At 42.2% G+C, this 15,291-nt stretch overlaps 2 protein-coding genes across 5 annotated transcripts; one reads left to right on the top strand and one right to left on the bottom strand.

Moving 5' to 3' along the window:
* The first annotated feature begins 692 nt into the window (after nt 1-692).
* On the top strand, nt 693-10,777 carry LOC311032929 (serine/threonine-protein kinase tousled-like 2). Of its 3 annotated transcripts, none has more exons than XM_084040031.1 (21): nt 693-1,201; nt 2,256-2,350; nt 3,463-3,534; nt 3,937-4,009; nt 4,177-4,214; nt 4,422-4,514; nt 5,764-5,871; nt 6,396-6,476; nt 6,568-6,678; nt 7,018-7,154; nt 7,245-7,397; nt 7,625-7,691; nt 7,782-7,879; nt 7,979-8,060; nt 8,240-8,331; nt 8,445-8,534; nt 8,720-8,889; nt 9,034-9,172; nt 9,268-9,379; nt 9,489-9,596; nt 9,763-10,777. In XM_084040031.1, exons 2-21 carry the CDS (start codon nt 2,261-2,263, stop codon nt 9,934-9,936), a joined length of 2,088 nt encoding a protein of 695 aa, XP_083896157.1. In that variant the 5' UTR covers nt 693-1,201; nt 2,256-2,260; the 3' UTR covers nt 9,937-10,777. The 3 variants fall into 3 exon arrangements, with proteins under 3 accessions (XP_083896157.1, XP_083896156.1, XP_083896158.1); XM_084040030.1 differs by having other exon boundaries at nt 693-1,232; XM_084040032.1 differs by lacking the exon at nt 4,422-4,514 and having other exon boundaries at nt 693-1,232.
* A 91-nt stretch (nt 10,778-10,868) lies between these two features.
* On the bottom strand, nt 10,869-15,284 carry becn1 (beclin 1, autophagy related). Of its 2 annotated transcripts, none has more exons than XM_084040034.1 (13): nt 15,155-15,284; nt 14,818-14,953; nt 14,662-14,726; nt 14,135-14,193; nt 13,899-13,989; nt 13,610-13,746; nt 13,321-13,515; nt 13,074-13,220; nt 12,809-12,958; nt 12,643-12,703; nt 12,404-12,546; nt 11,275-11,984; nt 10,869-11,226 (listed from the first exon to the last, which is right to left on the bottom strand). In XM_084040034.1, the coding sequence occupies exons 2-12, from the start codon at nt 14,942-14,944 to the stop codon at nt 11,816-11,818; spliced, it is 1,344 nt and encodes a 447-aa protein (XP_083896160.1). In that variant the 5' UTR covers nt 14,945-14,953; nt 15,155-15,284; the 3' UTR covers nt 10,869-11,226; nt 11,275-11,815. The 2 variants fall into 2 exon arrangements, with proteins under 2 accessions (XP_083896160.1, XP_083896159.1); XM_084040033.1 differs by having other exon boundaries at nt 14,818-14,950; nt 15,155-15,278.
* Between the last annotated feature and the right edge of the window lie 7 nt (nt 15,285-15,291).

The following is a 15,291-nucleotide window of genomic DNA, read 5'->3' as shown; positions in this document are numbered from 1 at the left end:
AGCGCACTGATTGCAATGAGGATATCGGTGCTGCGCCGCGTGCGTAAAATGGCACAGCGCCTCCCTCCGCTTGAAGACGCACTTATCACTCCTGCTGCTGTGCGACGGCTGCTGCATTTACATTTTAACACAAAGTAAGGAGAAAACACCCCACGCATAAATAGTTGTGCGCATCAAAGGGAAAATGTGACCAAACACTGGCATTTCTGCAAAACCATGAATAAATTCAGTGCCATGTGACATGACTGGCTCATTAGACTTTAGGTTACTTAATCGCATCAAAATGTGATTATTAATGGAAACTTCTAACTGCAACAATCAATCAATGCAATGCAAAACATAAGAGTGTGAGGAAAGAGGTGTTTTGTTATTAGTGTTGTTATTACAAAGAGAAGTTTGTGCCTCGAACCACCCCAATTGTGACTTTTGCGCTCTCTGTGTTGATTCCGGATCAGTTTCCAAATTGGAAAAGTGCAAAACAAAGGTAGTAGTAACTCCAATTCATGATTATGTGGAGGGATGTTGTAGCCTCATTTAGTGGTGGACATTTAAATGTGTCTCATCACCACCGATTAACGTGGGGACCTTTTAGGGAAACCAGAGCCCTGGGGCCCCGGACAGTCGCCCGTTGTATTACCAGCCTTATCTAGTGTGTTGTCCTCAGGTGGTTCTGACCCGAGCAGTCCACATTATGTGTTAAACAGGCGCATCGGAAGCATCACATAAAGCTCTCCCTGGAGCCCTGTGTGGTCTTGCTGCAGGGGGGGTAATGATCTTTAATTAACAGTTAAAGGATGGACTCCAACAAGGTGGCGGAACTTCTCCTCCTGGTGTAAACGATACATCGCTCGATAATGACAATAGAAAAAAAGACCGAGTGAAGCAGAAATGTGGCAACACTTGCAGAAGAGGCTTCAGACGGTTGACAGCTAGCTAGCGTTGCCCGCGCGAGGGTATCGAGACGAACGAGGAAACCCCGAGGATCAGGGCCTACTGTCCGGATGACAGCGGCAGGACCCAGCAGCCACACGGCTCTCCTTAGCTAGCATCAGCTAAGCTAACCAATGTCTTCCCTACATTCGCTGTAACTGTGACGCTAAATGGATAACTTCATTCGTACAACTTCATCCGAGATGTGTGGGAGTTGTTAAGGAGTTCGCTGTCGCCGGATGGACGGACGACAACCTCTCTAGGACTGCGGGTGATTAGGAAAACTGCGAGAGGTTCTCCAGGTGCGACTTCCATGGCAGCTAACGTTGACGTTAGCTTGCTAGATAACTTGACGCTAGCTAGTTACCATGTAGCCTTAGCTAGCTGTCATTTAGCATAAGCGACCAGTGACATCCCAGCTGTTCTAACATTTAACAAACTTTTGCAATTAATTTGTTAGCAATGTCTTGACATCTCGCGTTTCTTTCTTAAAAAAAAAAAAAAAAAAAAACATTCGCATGATTTTGATAAGCGTTTGCTATGTTAACAAGCTAGGTTAGTTAGCGTTAACCTAATAGTCAACATATTGTCAGCCAAAAAATAACGAATTTTCCGTCAAAGTCGGATGAGCTCAAACATCGGTAAACTTTAATCAACTTGAGCGTATGGTTTTGTCCTGAAAGTTGATATGAAGCTGCATATTAACGAGGTGACGCTCGATAGGCAGCATTATTTTTGATAAACAAGTGAAAATGCATAAAGCTAACGTTGGGTTCCTGGGCAAAATTGTAATAGTTATTAATATTGGCTTGTCGTTTTTGTTTTTGAGTGGTTGTCATCTCAGTGAAACGTCGCTTTATGTGCCTTTTTCTTAGATTAATATATATCAGATTTAGATGTATAGTTATGTTGCTAATGGCAGCAGTGGGGAATTATCTCATTCACTTGTAATGTCCAGATTCAGTTTTTCTCCTCACTCATTCACTTGCTTTTATGGTCTGTCATTTTGAATATCCACCTTGCCTAGCATTTTAGGAAAGGTGCAACCATGTTTACGAACATGCAGAGGTCCAACTGGTCCCCTGGAAAGAATAGACACTAATGGCCACCACATCTGACAGGATCTATTTACACCCAATTGTCAGGCCAATTAACTCTTCTTCCTTTCAAGAGTCATGCAGGAGATTTTGTCAACGTAGAATTTATGAAGTCACCTTCCCCAATCAGAAATAATATTTACACGTATGGTATCAGTAGCCATTGTGTTACTCCCTGATTTCCTCATAAGTTGCATTGTCATTTACTATTTCTGTCTCTCTTTCCAGGCCTGATGGAAGGACTTCACAGCCAGGCTATAAGCCTGGACCCACGCAGGCAGGAACTGCTCGAGGCTCGCTTCACTGGAGTTGGTGTGGCCAAGGTCAGTATCCCTTAATACTATAGTAGTCGATTTGATGCTCAAAATTATCAGCTATTGTGAGTATGTATTTTTTTTTTTAGATGTTACACTTTAGATGTGATGTAACAGGAGTTGACTGGAATATATTTTGTTATTGAGAAATTTAAATGAGGGCTTCCTGCTGAAATACATGTAGACATATAAAAGTGGCTCCAAGTTTTCCTGCAAAGCAACCATCGCACAACCCTACTATTGTATGTTAGTAAATGCCCACATGGGCAGTCAGTCAACTCTCTTCTATTAGTCCTTCAGTTTAGAAAAAACTTGGAAGTATTCTCCATTTCCAGTGTTAACTGATGCTCTGTGTTCAGGAGCTTCCCTCAGCAGAATGGTGTCTCCTGAGCGAAAGCTAAAACAAGACGAGCTCTGTCTTGGCTGACATTGGAGCTGGCCGGCAGCTCTTTGTTTCAGCGGAGAGCAGTGACACTGAAATGGCACCGCAGATGAAGCTCACAGCATAGGCTGCGTGCTATGCTGCAACCCTGCTGTTGAGCAGGGTATTACTGTGTGTGTGGGTGTGCATTTGACAAAATGGCAACCCCTGAGAAAGCAATCGCTATCGCTCCTGCTCCGGCCTGTGAGCGTGCTGTGAGATGAATGTTAGGCCTGCTCACTGTGGCTTTCGAGTGTGAATGATTTAAAGCTGCGAGTATGCTGACTACAGTAAATGTTCAAGACATTATAATGAACGTGCACAGTATATGTTGGGAGAAAAGAAATTAGAACGATTCCCGGCTGTATGTGTGACCTTCAGCAACAGAAAGACAGCTGGCTTTAAAAGCATTAGCCTCCTGCACCGATTAGCCTGCTGTTTCTTCTTAGTGTCTTCAGGCTGTGCAGCTGGCTATTAGTGGTATGATGACACCAACTGATTCTACCAAGAGGATGTGAATTTCAAGAATGGCAGATTAACAGTTGGATGTATGTGTACTATACGCCCATTGCAGCATCTGATCTTAGCGTCTTAGCCTAATGATGGATTGTAGAGCCATATGTGTTAGATATAGAAATTCCTACAAAAAGCTAGCACATGTCTAATCAAACCGGTCTCTGTGTGTGTTCTGTTTTTCCAGAGTTCGGCCAACAGTGAATCCTCCAACCAGTCTCTGTGCAGCGCGGGATCACTCAGTGACAAGGAACTGGAGGTTCGTTGGGGAAATATTTCTTTATACACAAATTTGAAGGTTACATGTATGAAAAGTGCCAGCGACACAATAATAATAACACATTTTATTTGTAGTGCACTTTTCATTCAATGAATCTCAGTGCTACATAAAATGTAAGCATAAAAACATCACATCACTATAAACGCCCACAGGCAATACTCTAAATACTGAACACAGAAAATAAGCTGCTATTATTCTTACTGCATTGTGGTCAACAGGTTCTTTTTTAGCAAGGAGTGCAATTATATCTGTATAATTAAAGGCGCAAGACTCCCATTTAGTCAATTATGTTTATTTGCCATTACGTTAATGTGGCTAATGAAATGAACTTAATGGAGTAAAATGTGAAGCTAAGCTGTGCCGCATTTCTGCTCATGTCAGACACCAGAGAAGAAGTCCAATGACCAGAGAACCAGGAAGAGAAAAGGAGACATCTATGACAGCAACAGCCAGGGTAAGTCCACCCTGCTTACTGACACAGTTACGAAATTGCACTTTTCAACAGAAACGGCTTCTTTATATTCCAACGTGCTCAGCTTTCCTGTAAATGTATATGCTTAAGAGTATAGGGAAAAATATTACATTTCTTATATTACATATCTTATATTTGTCCTGTTGTAGGAAAAGGGAGAGCTCACAAAATAAGTGATTATTTCGAGGTGAGTACTTGCACCTGGTTTCTGGCCACCTTGCTGTGTATTATGTCAACACGCTATCAGACTTTAGTGTGACGTCTTCACCCTCACGTTCCGACTGTGCCAGTACGCTCCTTCATCACATTCTTCCTAAATAACAACTCTGTCTCCTTTCTTTTCTTGCTTTCTTTCTGTCTTGTTTCCACACTCTGTCAACTGCCCTGTGGCCAGTTTGCCGGTAGCAGTGGCTCTGGCACCAGTCCGGCCCGGGGCATCCCCATGCTGGTGCGCTCCTCTCCACAGCACTCACTGTTTAATCCTCTGGTGAGCACCAGCATCCATCTCCATAGCCCTCTACTGCTTTGGCTCTGTGTAGTTGGTTTACTAGCTTTTTCATCTTCAACTAGTGTTAAATGAATCTGTTGGTGTGTCTCTGAGCTTGGTATCCTCTTTATTGGACAGGCATTTATCGCTAAAGTTTTGTTTATTGAAGTCCAATCCATGTGACACACGTTATCTGGGTGGGATTACCCAGGGAGATTTAGTTCATGAAATGTGTCCTTTAGTTTGACTTTAATGCAAAATGGAGAAAGACTGACAGTGTAAAATAGTTAGTTTAGTTATTGTTATTATTAGCTATGACAGGCCAGCTGATTTTGTGTTGTATTTATTAACTGGAAGGTTCAAACGTAAGATAAACTGGCCAGAGAAACTGTATCTAATGTTAATGTTTCCAGATGTTGTTTTGGTTGTAGGTTTAACACAGCTGGCATGTAAGGAAGGCAGGAGTGCAGAAGGACCATTTGTAAATTATGTAAAAATGTTGCCTGCACTTTGAAATTTACAGTAGTTGTTGCTGACAATGTTGTAAATTTATATAATTAAGAATCTCTTCACCTACCATTTTCATTCATTTTATGTTAGATAGCATCCTCATCACAACTATAAAATCTTGTTAACCATTAAACTGCCTGTAAAGGGCGTCTTACAGCTACAGGACACGTTTCTTTATTTTTCACATGGTGCCAATATGCGTCTTTATAATGATCAATAGTACAACAAATGAGCAAATACTGTGTCACACATTTAATTCCTGAATACTTTCACATTTTGCTGCCATTAAAGTAAGGTTGATGGTGTTGTTGATGATTTTTGTTTCTGATGGATCTCTAATTAGCAAGCTTACTTGTGTGCACATGTGCTGAGGTGTATGAACAATTGTTTCTCTTTCCTAAACACTCAGGTTTCATAAAGCAATGCCATGTTGTTGTTACTGGAAATAATTAAATAACATTTTGTATGCCGTTTTTATTACTTATATACATTTAAAATGCCTTTGAGAAAATACTTAACAAAGGATTGATAGAAGTGAAAGAGTATTTCTTTATCTATTTCAAATGTATTGGAATGGACAATTTATCATCAATCCCCACTACTTGTTCCTTTCCTTTTTGTCGTTTTCAGCTATTGTATAATCTCTCCATGCTATCTTTATTACATAATTATTATATTTTACCCCTTGCGTCTTTCTGCTTTTCTCTTTTTATTTTATTCACGTCTCTCCGGAGTGCAGTTTCAGCAAGGCAGTCCTTCATCCACCGGCTCGGCCCACACAGACTCTTCATCTTGCAGCTCTGTGAAGACAACCCCCACACGCTCCTGCTCACACAAAGCCACCCAGGTAACTTACCGACCGACCACTTGACACCAACTCCTTCAGTATATTCTCTGTCACATTGTAAATGTAGCATGGTTTGGTTTCGGCTCAGCATTTTTTTATTTACTCCTAACAACTAGTGATTTTTTTGCACTAAGAAAAAAGTTTTGTTTTTGGCATTTCAGGCAGCAATAGTTGAGTTTGACTAAACTTGTCGGGGTGACTCAGCTTCACACCTTGTCGTGCCATTTAAAAAATGACACTAGTTTGCCAATGTGTATGCAAGAGTTAAGGTCACATTTTCCTGCCACCCACACTGCACTTCATCTGACACAATATTTGCAACAAATTTCTTTGCAAATTACACTAATTGGGCTAATTAAAGGTCAACTTTATTGTCTTATATTCCAGAAAGGAACATCTGATTTTGAAACATTTAAAGTGATCGTCTGTTTTGTGTGTGACCGGTCCCAAGGGGTGTCTGCATCTTTCGAGTGGCGTGAGATGTTAATTGGCGGCCTGTTGTTGTCTTTGCCCTCCTTCCTCAGTCAGAACTGACACTACTGAAACTGACAGCACTGACCTCTGACCTGGAGAAGAAAGAGGGAAGGATAGATGACCTGCTGAGGGTAAGCTCATCTGACAATATGTGGCAATTACTGGGACCATCTAAAAGAGCCTCTGAGTAGTTATCGTTTTGTTCCTGTCGGGTTATTGCAGGCTAACTGTGACTTGAGGCGGCAGGTCGATGAGCAGCAGAAGATGTTGGAGCGCTACAAGGAACGGCTTAACAAGTGTGTGACCATGAGCAAGAAGCTCCTTATCGAGAAGGTGGGTGTTCATAGTGTTCATTGTGTAAAATAGCGTAAAAACCAAAACAACAGATTATCAGTCTGGTTTAAAAGGGTGTGTTTCTAATTTGATTTGATTTATTTAGTAAATAGATATTTCACGAGTAATTTAGTTGTTTTTAAACATCTGGTCTGGCATTAGAGAGTGGTAATACATGTTATAAGAACTCTTTTCCATGGATATAAATAAAGGTGTCCCTTCAAATTTTGCCTTGCTATTTGTTCTGCCATGGACACAAAAAGTCTGAAAACCACTTTTCTAAATAAAGCCATATTTCGATTGTGCATGCACAGTTTTTCACTCCATCTTTTTTTGTAGTCGAAGCGGGAGAAGATGGCTTGCAGAGACAAGACTATGCAGGACCGTCTGCGTCTGGGCCACTTCACCACCGTACGGCATGGAGCCTCCTTCACGGAGCAGTGGACAGATGGCTACGCCTTCCAGAACCTCATCAAGTCAGCACGCAAACGGGCACAGACATATGTTTGCATTTTGTGAATGTGCAGACGAGGATGTTCTTACTAGATTGTTCTTGCATGTTCTAGGCAGCAGGAGCGAGTCAACTCACAGCGGGAGGACATTGAGAGGCAGAGGAAGCTGCTGGGAAAGAGGAAACCTCCCTCCATGGCCCAGACACCTCCACCCAGCGTCGAGCAGAACAAACGAAAGAGCAGGAGCAACGGCCAGGAGAGTGAAGCGTAAGATTAATTCCTTCACGCAGCATAGTAGATGTTCAGCCCAAAGTTCACAATAAGGCAGGAATGAATTGTTGTGGTGAAGATTGAATTGTATTGCATGATAGTGGATTGAAACCCTTTTTTTCTTTTGTTGAGACAAAATATAAGAATTCTAAAATAATTGATATTAATATTTTATCTGGGGAACATGTTATAAGTTCAAACCGTTGTCGCTTTCTCCCACACAGGCTGTCACTGGCAGAATATCATGAGCAAGAGGAGATTTTCAAACTTCGAATTGGTCATCTAAAAAAGGTACCAGTTCTAACCTAGAGACCTACTATGGTACACCACCTACCTGCCCCTGTTTAACTTGGGTTTATAGATTTTTGTGGTTGTCTGCAGGAAGAGGCAGAGATCCAGGCTGAGCTGGAGCATTTGGAGCGAGTGAGAAACCTTCACATCCGGGAGCTGAAGAGAATCCATAATGAGGACAACTCACAGTATGTGTCATCTCAGTTTCACAAGTTCTGTAGTGTGCTTTTATTTTAAAAACGGAGTTTGAAAAAGCCAAATGTTTTAAAGAAAGTCTTCTTCTGTAGATTTAAAGACCAGCCCACGCTCAATGACCGATATCTGCTATTAAATTTACTTGGAAGAGGTGGATACAGTGAGGTTTTCAAGGTAAGCATTTGCCATTTAGTTTACTTCTATTCTTTTATTCAGATTTGTTTGGTCTTTTTGAATATAATGGGGTGCAAGTGGGCCAGTACACCGCTGCTCTATAGCATTCAGTGCAACTTCCTGGCTCTAGGTGGCTTCTCTGACTTTGTGTGTGTTAATGCGTTCTGTTTTTTTTGCAGGCTTTTGATTTAACAGAGCAACGGTATGTGGCCATTAAAATCCATCAACTCAACAAGAACTGGAAGGAGGAGAAGAAGCAAAACTACCACAAGTGAGTCTGAGTCTGTTCACTTCGCCCACTCCTCTTTCTGGCCATCGTCACAAACTGTTTTGATCTATTATGAAATGTTTTTCAAAGTTACTAAATGGTTAATATTTTTTCAGACACGCCTGCAGAGAGTACAGGATCCACAAAGAACTTGACCACTCTAGAATAGTCAAACTCCATGACTATTTCTCACTCGACACGGACTCGTAAGTGGATCAATGCCAATATATGAAGTGTACTGTTTGTGCCACATTTAACTACTAAACATCATATAATGCTAAATATTTAAAGCAGCTATAATCTATATTTTTAGAATAACTACCAAGTTAGCCATATCAACTCAAATGTTGATGACTACTTCCCAAATGATCTGTTGGGTTACCGCTCTCAGGTTCTGCACAGTGCTGGAGTATTGTGAAGGCAATGATCTGGACTTCTACTTGAAGCAGAACAAGCTGATGACTGAGAAAGAGGGCCGCTCTATCGTCATGCAGATTGTCAACGCCCTCAAGTACCTCAACCAGATTCGCCCACCCATCATCCACTACGACCTCAAGCCCGGTACTCCCACAGCTTTTGCCAGCCCCTAAAATTACATAATGTTGAAAATCAGCACCATTCTCCGTCGGTAGAGTTGCGATCAAAACAGAATTTTTCACTTGAACTGAACGGTTTGTAATTCTACTTTTTCTGTTCTGGCCTTAGGGAACATTCTGTTAGTAAATGGCACAGCTTGTGGAGAGATTAAGATCACTGACTTTGGCCTGTCCAAGATCATGGATGATGACAGCTACAGCCCTGCAGATGGTATGGAGCTGACGTCACAAGGAGCAGGAACCTACTGGTACATGGACATTTCACTGCATTCAGTAACCATATACCAATACAGTCACCAATACATATCTTATTTCATTCTCATGTGATTGTTTTGGCCCACAGGTACCTGCCTCCTGAGTGCTTTGTGGTGGGCAAGGAGCCCCCCAAAATATCCAACAAGGTAGATGTTTGGTCAGTAGGGGTCATCTTCTACCAGAGCTTATATGGACGCAAGGTAACCACCCACTTGTATTCTTCAAAAGAGATTTTCTTGTTTTAATCAATATGAAAAATTAAAGATAACTTTCTTTTAACCTCTCCCTTTTTTCCTTTTCCCCCCCCAGCCATTCGGACATAACCAGACACAGCAGGATATCCTTCAAGTAAACACGATATTAAAAGCCACTGAGGTGCAGTTTCCTCCCAAACCTGTGGTCACCACAGAAGCAAAGGTGTGGTAATTATTTCTCTTAAACAACTAAAGTCACTGCATTGTTTCACATTATCACTGTTTCTGACCAAGTTTTAAAGGCCTCAAAAAAGTTCCCCAAAAAAGTGGATGTAGGTCTGGAAATAATGAGTAATGAGTGCGTTTTTATCCCCCCTTTCCCTTCATAGGCCTTCATTCGACGTTGCCTGGCTTATCACAAAGAGGACCGCGTGGATGTGCTGCAGTTGGGCAGCGACCCCTTCCTAATGCCCCATATTCGAAAAGCCCTGGCCAACAGCACACCTCAGGCTCCTCCTCTTCCCTCCACCTCCAGCTGCTACGGCAGCAGTGCCTCCAACTGAAGCAAGAGACTGGAGTAAAACCCCAGTGAAGACGAAGCTAAGCACAGACATTGCACACTTGATCAAAGTCCTCCTTTGCACTCAGAGAGCAGAGAGCATGATGGGATGTAGGGATCCTAAAAGTGTGAATGGAACCAAGATGATGGATAGCGTGGTGACGTAGTAGTAAGTGTGCACCACAATCATCCAAGTGCTAAAAAAATGAAGGGCCAATCTGTGGCTGCGGGCTCAGTAGAACCCAAAGATTTGCCCATATGCATGCACTAAGAAAAAATGTGGCTTTTTGACACGATCAATAGTAAAAGCACCTGAAAATTGCACAACTGACAGGCCGGTGAATTACACCGTGTGTGGGTGATCACCGGCCTGCAGTCTTTAGAAAGTCTAGAAGAGTAAACGCTGATGAATTCTCATCCCATTCTGCTTGAAATGCATCATCTTATCAAACCATTTTTCACTCGAGTGGTCAGTTTCAAATATGTATCGCTATATGTTTGAACCTGGGACTTTTTAAGAAGGGCTCCTACAAGTAATAAGGAATGACTGATGACCAAAGTTGAAGGCCTACGTTGTTGACATGGCACCATTAGTTTCATAAATGACTTGATGCATAAGAGGGCTGATTCTGGAAAGAGTTACTGGTTTTGACCAGTTTTAAATATCTTACTGGATAACTGGAAGTCAGCTTATTATTTTAAATAAGTCCATGTTTTTCCATGAAATTGACCCCCTCTAATAATTTTTTTAACCGTATAGAGGGGCTGACTAAGCGTGAGTGTTGTGATAAGAGTTAAGATTCGATAGAAATAATTATGAAACCATTAAAAAGCATTTGGTTAAATATGTGGTGTCTTAACCTTGATTTGGAAGAAGCGGACAAATAACGTGCATTTATTGTAAGTGCTACTAAGATGGTTCCCTGTATTTTTTAATTTTAATGAGTTAAATTCTGAGTATTTATTAATGTAATCCCTCATGCCATTTCTGTTGGTATACTATTATGTTGTTACATGAATGTGTTTCAATGTCAACAATTACATTAATTGTGTCAAATACATTTAATCTCAGAAACTCTCCACACTAGACATTTTTTTTCCACAGCATGAAATGTTTTATTGACTCAAATCATTCTATTAAATGTGTCCATTATATCTAAAAAGGACAAGTTTCATGTGAGGGTGCAGAGTATGAACACAAAGAGTGTTCCTCTAAATACAACAGTTTACCTGTAATGCATGTAGGTACCTGGCAAACATGACGACTGCTGTCGAGGTTAATGAAATACTGACACTTGTTGAATATTTAACAGTGTTAATCTATTACAAATCTGACCTTGACCATAATTATCACATCATATATTTACAGTAATTGGGGACATTGTCAAACATGGTTTTCTCACTGGAGAAAGTTAGTGATTTAAAAAGTTTGCAGTGCAACGGGAGAGCAAGGATCCCTCGAGCTTTATAAAGTTGTTGGAAGTGAATTTGGTAAAGGATTTATTTTAAATTACATTCTAGTCTGAGGAAGTGTGATGCTGTCTTAATGCAACGTCAGCTCTTCGGGAAAAGCCTGAAAATAGAGAAAATAATAGATGCACGTGTAGTTATCTCATCCTTTTGAGGGATGTAACTACAACATTTGCCAGTCTAATGCTTCCAAAGTGGGCTTGCATTTTATAAAATCCGCTTTGCAGCAAAACAGATGAAGAAAAAAAAGAAAAAACACAATCCGGACTGAAAATCTACAACATCGTTCCATCCAGTACTGAAAATCACGAAAAGCAAAAGATGTACACACATAACCATGTCTTTTCCTTTGGCCAAGTAAGTAACCAGTGACGTACGCCTGTGCAACATCACAAGGCAAATGTCCAGGCAGTCTATCTGTTGTAGAACTGTGATGTGACCCAGGCCAGTCCCCATTTCAGATTGGTGAGCATAAACTTGAGTGCCTTGGTCCACTGCTCCTCAGAGTTGAACTGGGTTTTGATGGAGTAGGAGCCGCCGCTGCCGCCTGTGTCCTCGATCTTGCCCTTCTCCACATCCATCCTGAGACATGGAATAAAACAGGTACTTTTTCTCAGTTTGACACGTCTTGAATTTTTTGACGGGTGACGGTGTGGTCACCAGTCTAGTCTATCTAAGTTCTATCTAAAGATCTGATTTGATTGCGTGATGTTTGTGGGGGTGATGTACATTTCTGAATTGGACTCACTGAAGTGTGGGGTTGGGCTGCGAGCTTCATGAGGCAAGTTACACAATCGTATTTGTAAACGCTGTATTGGCGGCCATGCTTTAAGAATTCAAAGCCTTTCCAAATGTCTTATTTGCCTCGATAGCATTATCAAAGCAGACAAGAATCCTCTGATAATTTGAAGTAATTGTTTGGAATTTGCTTTCTACTGTAACATATTTACAGCTTGCACAAATCTACAGAATGTACACATTCTCGTCTGTGGTTGTCTGACCTGTAAGGAAGACAGAAGCCAGTGTCTCCTTTTTCCACCTCCTCTTTGAACTGCTGGACACAGTCCAGAAAGGCCACCATGGCGTGGTCGAATTTATTGTCCCAGAAGAACCTCAGGCCACCTGAGCAGTACAAAGGAAGTTCCTGGACAAAGATAGACAGACGGTAAGAGCAGGATTAGAGCCTAGAAGTGTTTTAATGATGGAAGAGAGCTGGGCTTGTACATGCAGTTAGTATTACCTTGGACTTGTCTGTCAGTGACTCTAAGTATGAGTGGTTTCCATACGGTACAAGACGGTATCTGAAGACAGAAGTGAAGTTTAATTTTCCGTTGACTTGAAGAGTATTTGTTATAAACCTGAATTGTGAACAACTGAGCGGAAATAAAACAAATAGCAGCGCGTACCTCTGGAAGCGCAGCCCCATTTTATTGGCCAGAGCGTGCAGCAGCAGGACCGTCTGCCCCCAGGCTGCGTTGATCTCGTTCCACTCCACGGGGACGCTGGGAAGTCGACCCAGGCGGAAGTTGTTGATGGTTCCGAACTGGCCGCTATGCCTGGACAAGAAACGAAAACAAGTCAGATTTATTATTTTATTTTATAAGTCACAGTTGATTGGTTGAAAGAAAAACACAAGTATTGATTCTTAGCATACGTGTGTCCATAGCATACCAGATGTGAAATGTGGCGTTAAAGACGTTGGTCTTTTTCAGGCGATCTAGCTGAATCTGACAGTAACGCATCTGGTTGTCGACGCTCTTCAGCTCATCATCCAGCTCCAGCTGTTGCCGTTTAAACTCACTGTACTCCTTCTGGTACCTTTTGGCACAAAGCGGTGGGGAAGAGACTGAGCTGTTAGCTGCTATCTTATTTAGTATACAGCAGTGTCGCCTGTTTACGCCACCCTTGGGTCACTCACTGTAGCTCCTCTGTTTCCAGCTGCTGAGAGTGGACCCTGCTCTGGGTCAGGTCCTGGGCCACGGCGGCCCTCTGCTCCTCTACTGCCTCCAGCTCCTGGACCAGAGCCGCCTCCGCCTCCTCCAGGTGATGCAGCTCTGCCAGCAAAGTCTCCTCTCCCTCCACCTGCAGGTGTGACAGCAGCTCCAGGCACTGCCTGAAAATGCGTCCGCACAAAGTACGTCATTGCAAACATGTACCACTCGCAAGTAGATGTTAAGAATCGAGTTCTTTGTTGTGCACTTGCTCACTTGTAATTCTGGCATTCGTTCTCTGTGATGTTGAGCTGCGTGTCCAGGTGGTCAAGCAGGGTGTCGGTACATTCCTCACACAGTGGGTGGTCCACGTCTGTTTGGCCCGACATGATGTCAAACAGGTCACTGGTCACCTAGGAGGGGTAGGATCAGAGAAAACACATGTTCACCCTTCAACCTTTTTGCCAACAGCCTATTTATCTGCTATTCTTGCCATGATCCTGTAGCTACAGGATAACTGTACATAACAATTTACAATGTCCAGCTGTGTGAAAGTAGACTTTACCTTCAGCCTACGACTAAGATTCTCCATGGTGCCACCGTCCGATGCTTCCCCAATCAGCGTGAAGCTGTTGGCGCTCTCTGTGGACATCATCCTGTAAGGCAGGATAAAGTGGTTCAGCAACTTTAATCGAGTATGCTGCATTTTCAAGTCCGTCCATACCTCATTTGACAGAAGAATACACAGACTTAGATGAGTAACCATTTTAATTTACTGAATGAAAGGACTTGAGTGCTCACCGTGCAGGAGGGATATATTTTCTTGACACTCCATCTTGCTTGTTTTCAACAAATGTCTCCTGGAAGGAAAATGGAATCCTGAGTCTCAAGCATGCTTGCCAACAAACTCATAATTTCACTTAATAAGAATAATGAATTGTTTTAGTCTTGCATGTTCTAACTGTATTAATTGCATTGTGTTTTTCAAAACAGAATTTAAAAAAAGTGTCTCATCACAGTACAGGTGAAGATGACAGGTGGACGTTTTCCTTATTTAATTTACATATGTTTTTATTATTAGTCATAACACTTTATTGTTAATGATGTGATTGCTGTGGTACTTAAACTGTGGATTTAAGTCACGGTTGAATTCATGCCCCAGACAAAAACATCAGTTTTATACAGTTTTATAGAGTGGATATAGGGGTGACTGAGCAAGATTTGGCACAACACAATGGCTCAGGTGAATTCAGTGTAATCGTGTGCTCTTTGTATCCTGACAGTCTACTGAAGGAGATGAGAACATGTGTTATATCTGCTGTATGTACCTCCGATGCCGTCTCCCCGTCGGTGCTGTCAGCCTGTTTGCTGGGCGTCACTGTGACCAACGGAGCTGAAGAGGAGAGCAGGATACATCACCACCACTAACACTACATCTCTTGAATATTACATTTCACATCACCAGTTCTTGGGGGTATACATACCGATAAGTTCCTGGATCGTGACACGATCGAGCACATTGAACGATGTGTCCAGTTTGAGCGGCTGACAGCACCGCTGACACACGAAGCTGACCTGCATGGTGGTGCTGGACGACTTGGAGCCCTCCATCGCTCGCTACTAGAAGACACGCACAGACATAGAAGCCAAACACGTTGAAGTAATTAGTATTAATGACAGCTAAGTCTAAAAACAACCCGCTACACATTATAGCTCGCTAGCTAGCTGTGTGGCTAAACTGCGAGACAGCTGGCTAGCTGACGTTAGCTTTGCGGCTAGCTTGCGTATCGTCGACATTGTTCGAACAAAAGATGAACTCACTGTCGCTTGTGGTGAATTAAATATATTGCAGATAGAACTTCTAGTATATTTCGCGTGACTGTTGCATTTTGGACCTCGGGACCCCTCTTTCCACTTCCTTATTGTTGTTTACGACGGATGTGACGTCAGATGAAAAG

The sequence above is a fragment of the Eutrigla gurnardus genome (genome assembly GCF_963514095.1).
Source record: "Eutrigla gurnardus genome assembly, chromosome: 22".
NCBI classification, from domain to species: Eukaryota; Metazoa; Chordata; class Actinopteri; order Perciformes; family Triglidae; genus Eutrigla; species Eutrigla gurnardus.
The sequence above is the reverse complement of the archived record's forward strand: the minus strand, read 5'-3'. Positions and strand labels throughout refer to the sequence as shown.

Coding starts and splice junctions, on each gene's coding strand:
- LOC311032929 (XM_084040031.1), top strand. CDS start 2,261: ATGGAAGGACTTCACAGCCAGGCTATAAGCCTGGACCCACGCAGGCAG. Junction 5,872..6,395: donor GCTCACACAAAGCCACCCAG/GTAACTTACCGA, acceptor CTCCTTCCTCAG/TCAGAACTGACACTACTGAA. Junction 7,880..7,978: donor CATAATGAGGACAACTCACA/GTATGTGTCATC, acceptor CTTCTTCTGTAG/ATTTAAAGACCAGCCCACGC.
- becn1 (XM_084040034.1), bottom strand. CDS start 14,944: ATGGAGGGCTCCAAGTCGTCCAGCACCACCATGCAGGTCAGCTTCGTG. Junction 14,727..14,817: donor CACGATCCAGGAACTTATCG/GTATGTATACCC, acceptor TCTCCTCTTCAG/CTCCGTTGGTCACAGTGACG. Junction 14,194..14,661: donor ACGGGGAGACGGCATCGGAG/GTACATACAGCA, acceptor TTTTCCTTCCAG/GAGACATTTGTTGAAAACAA.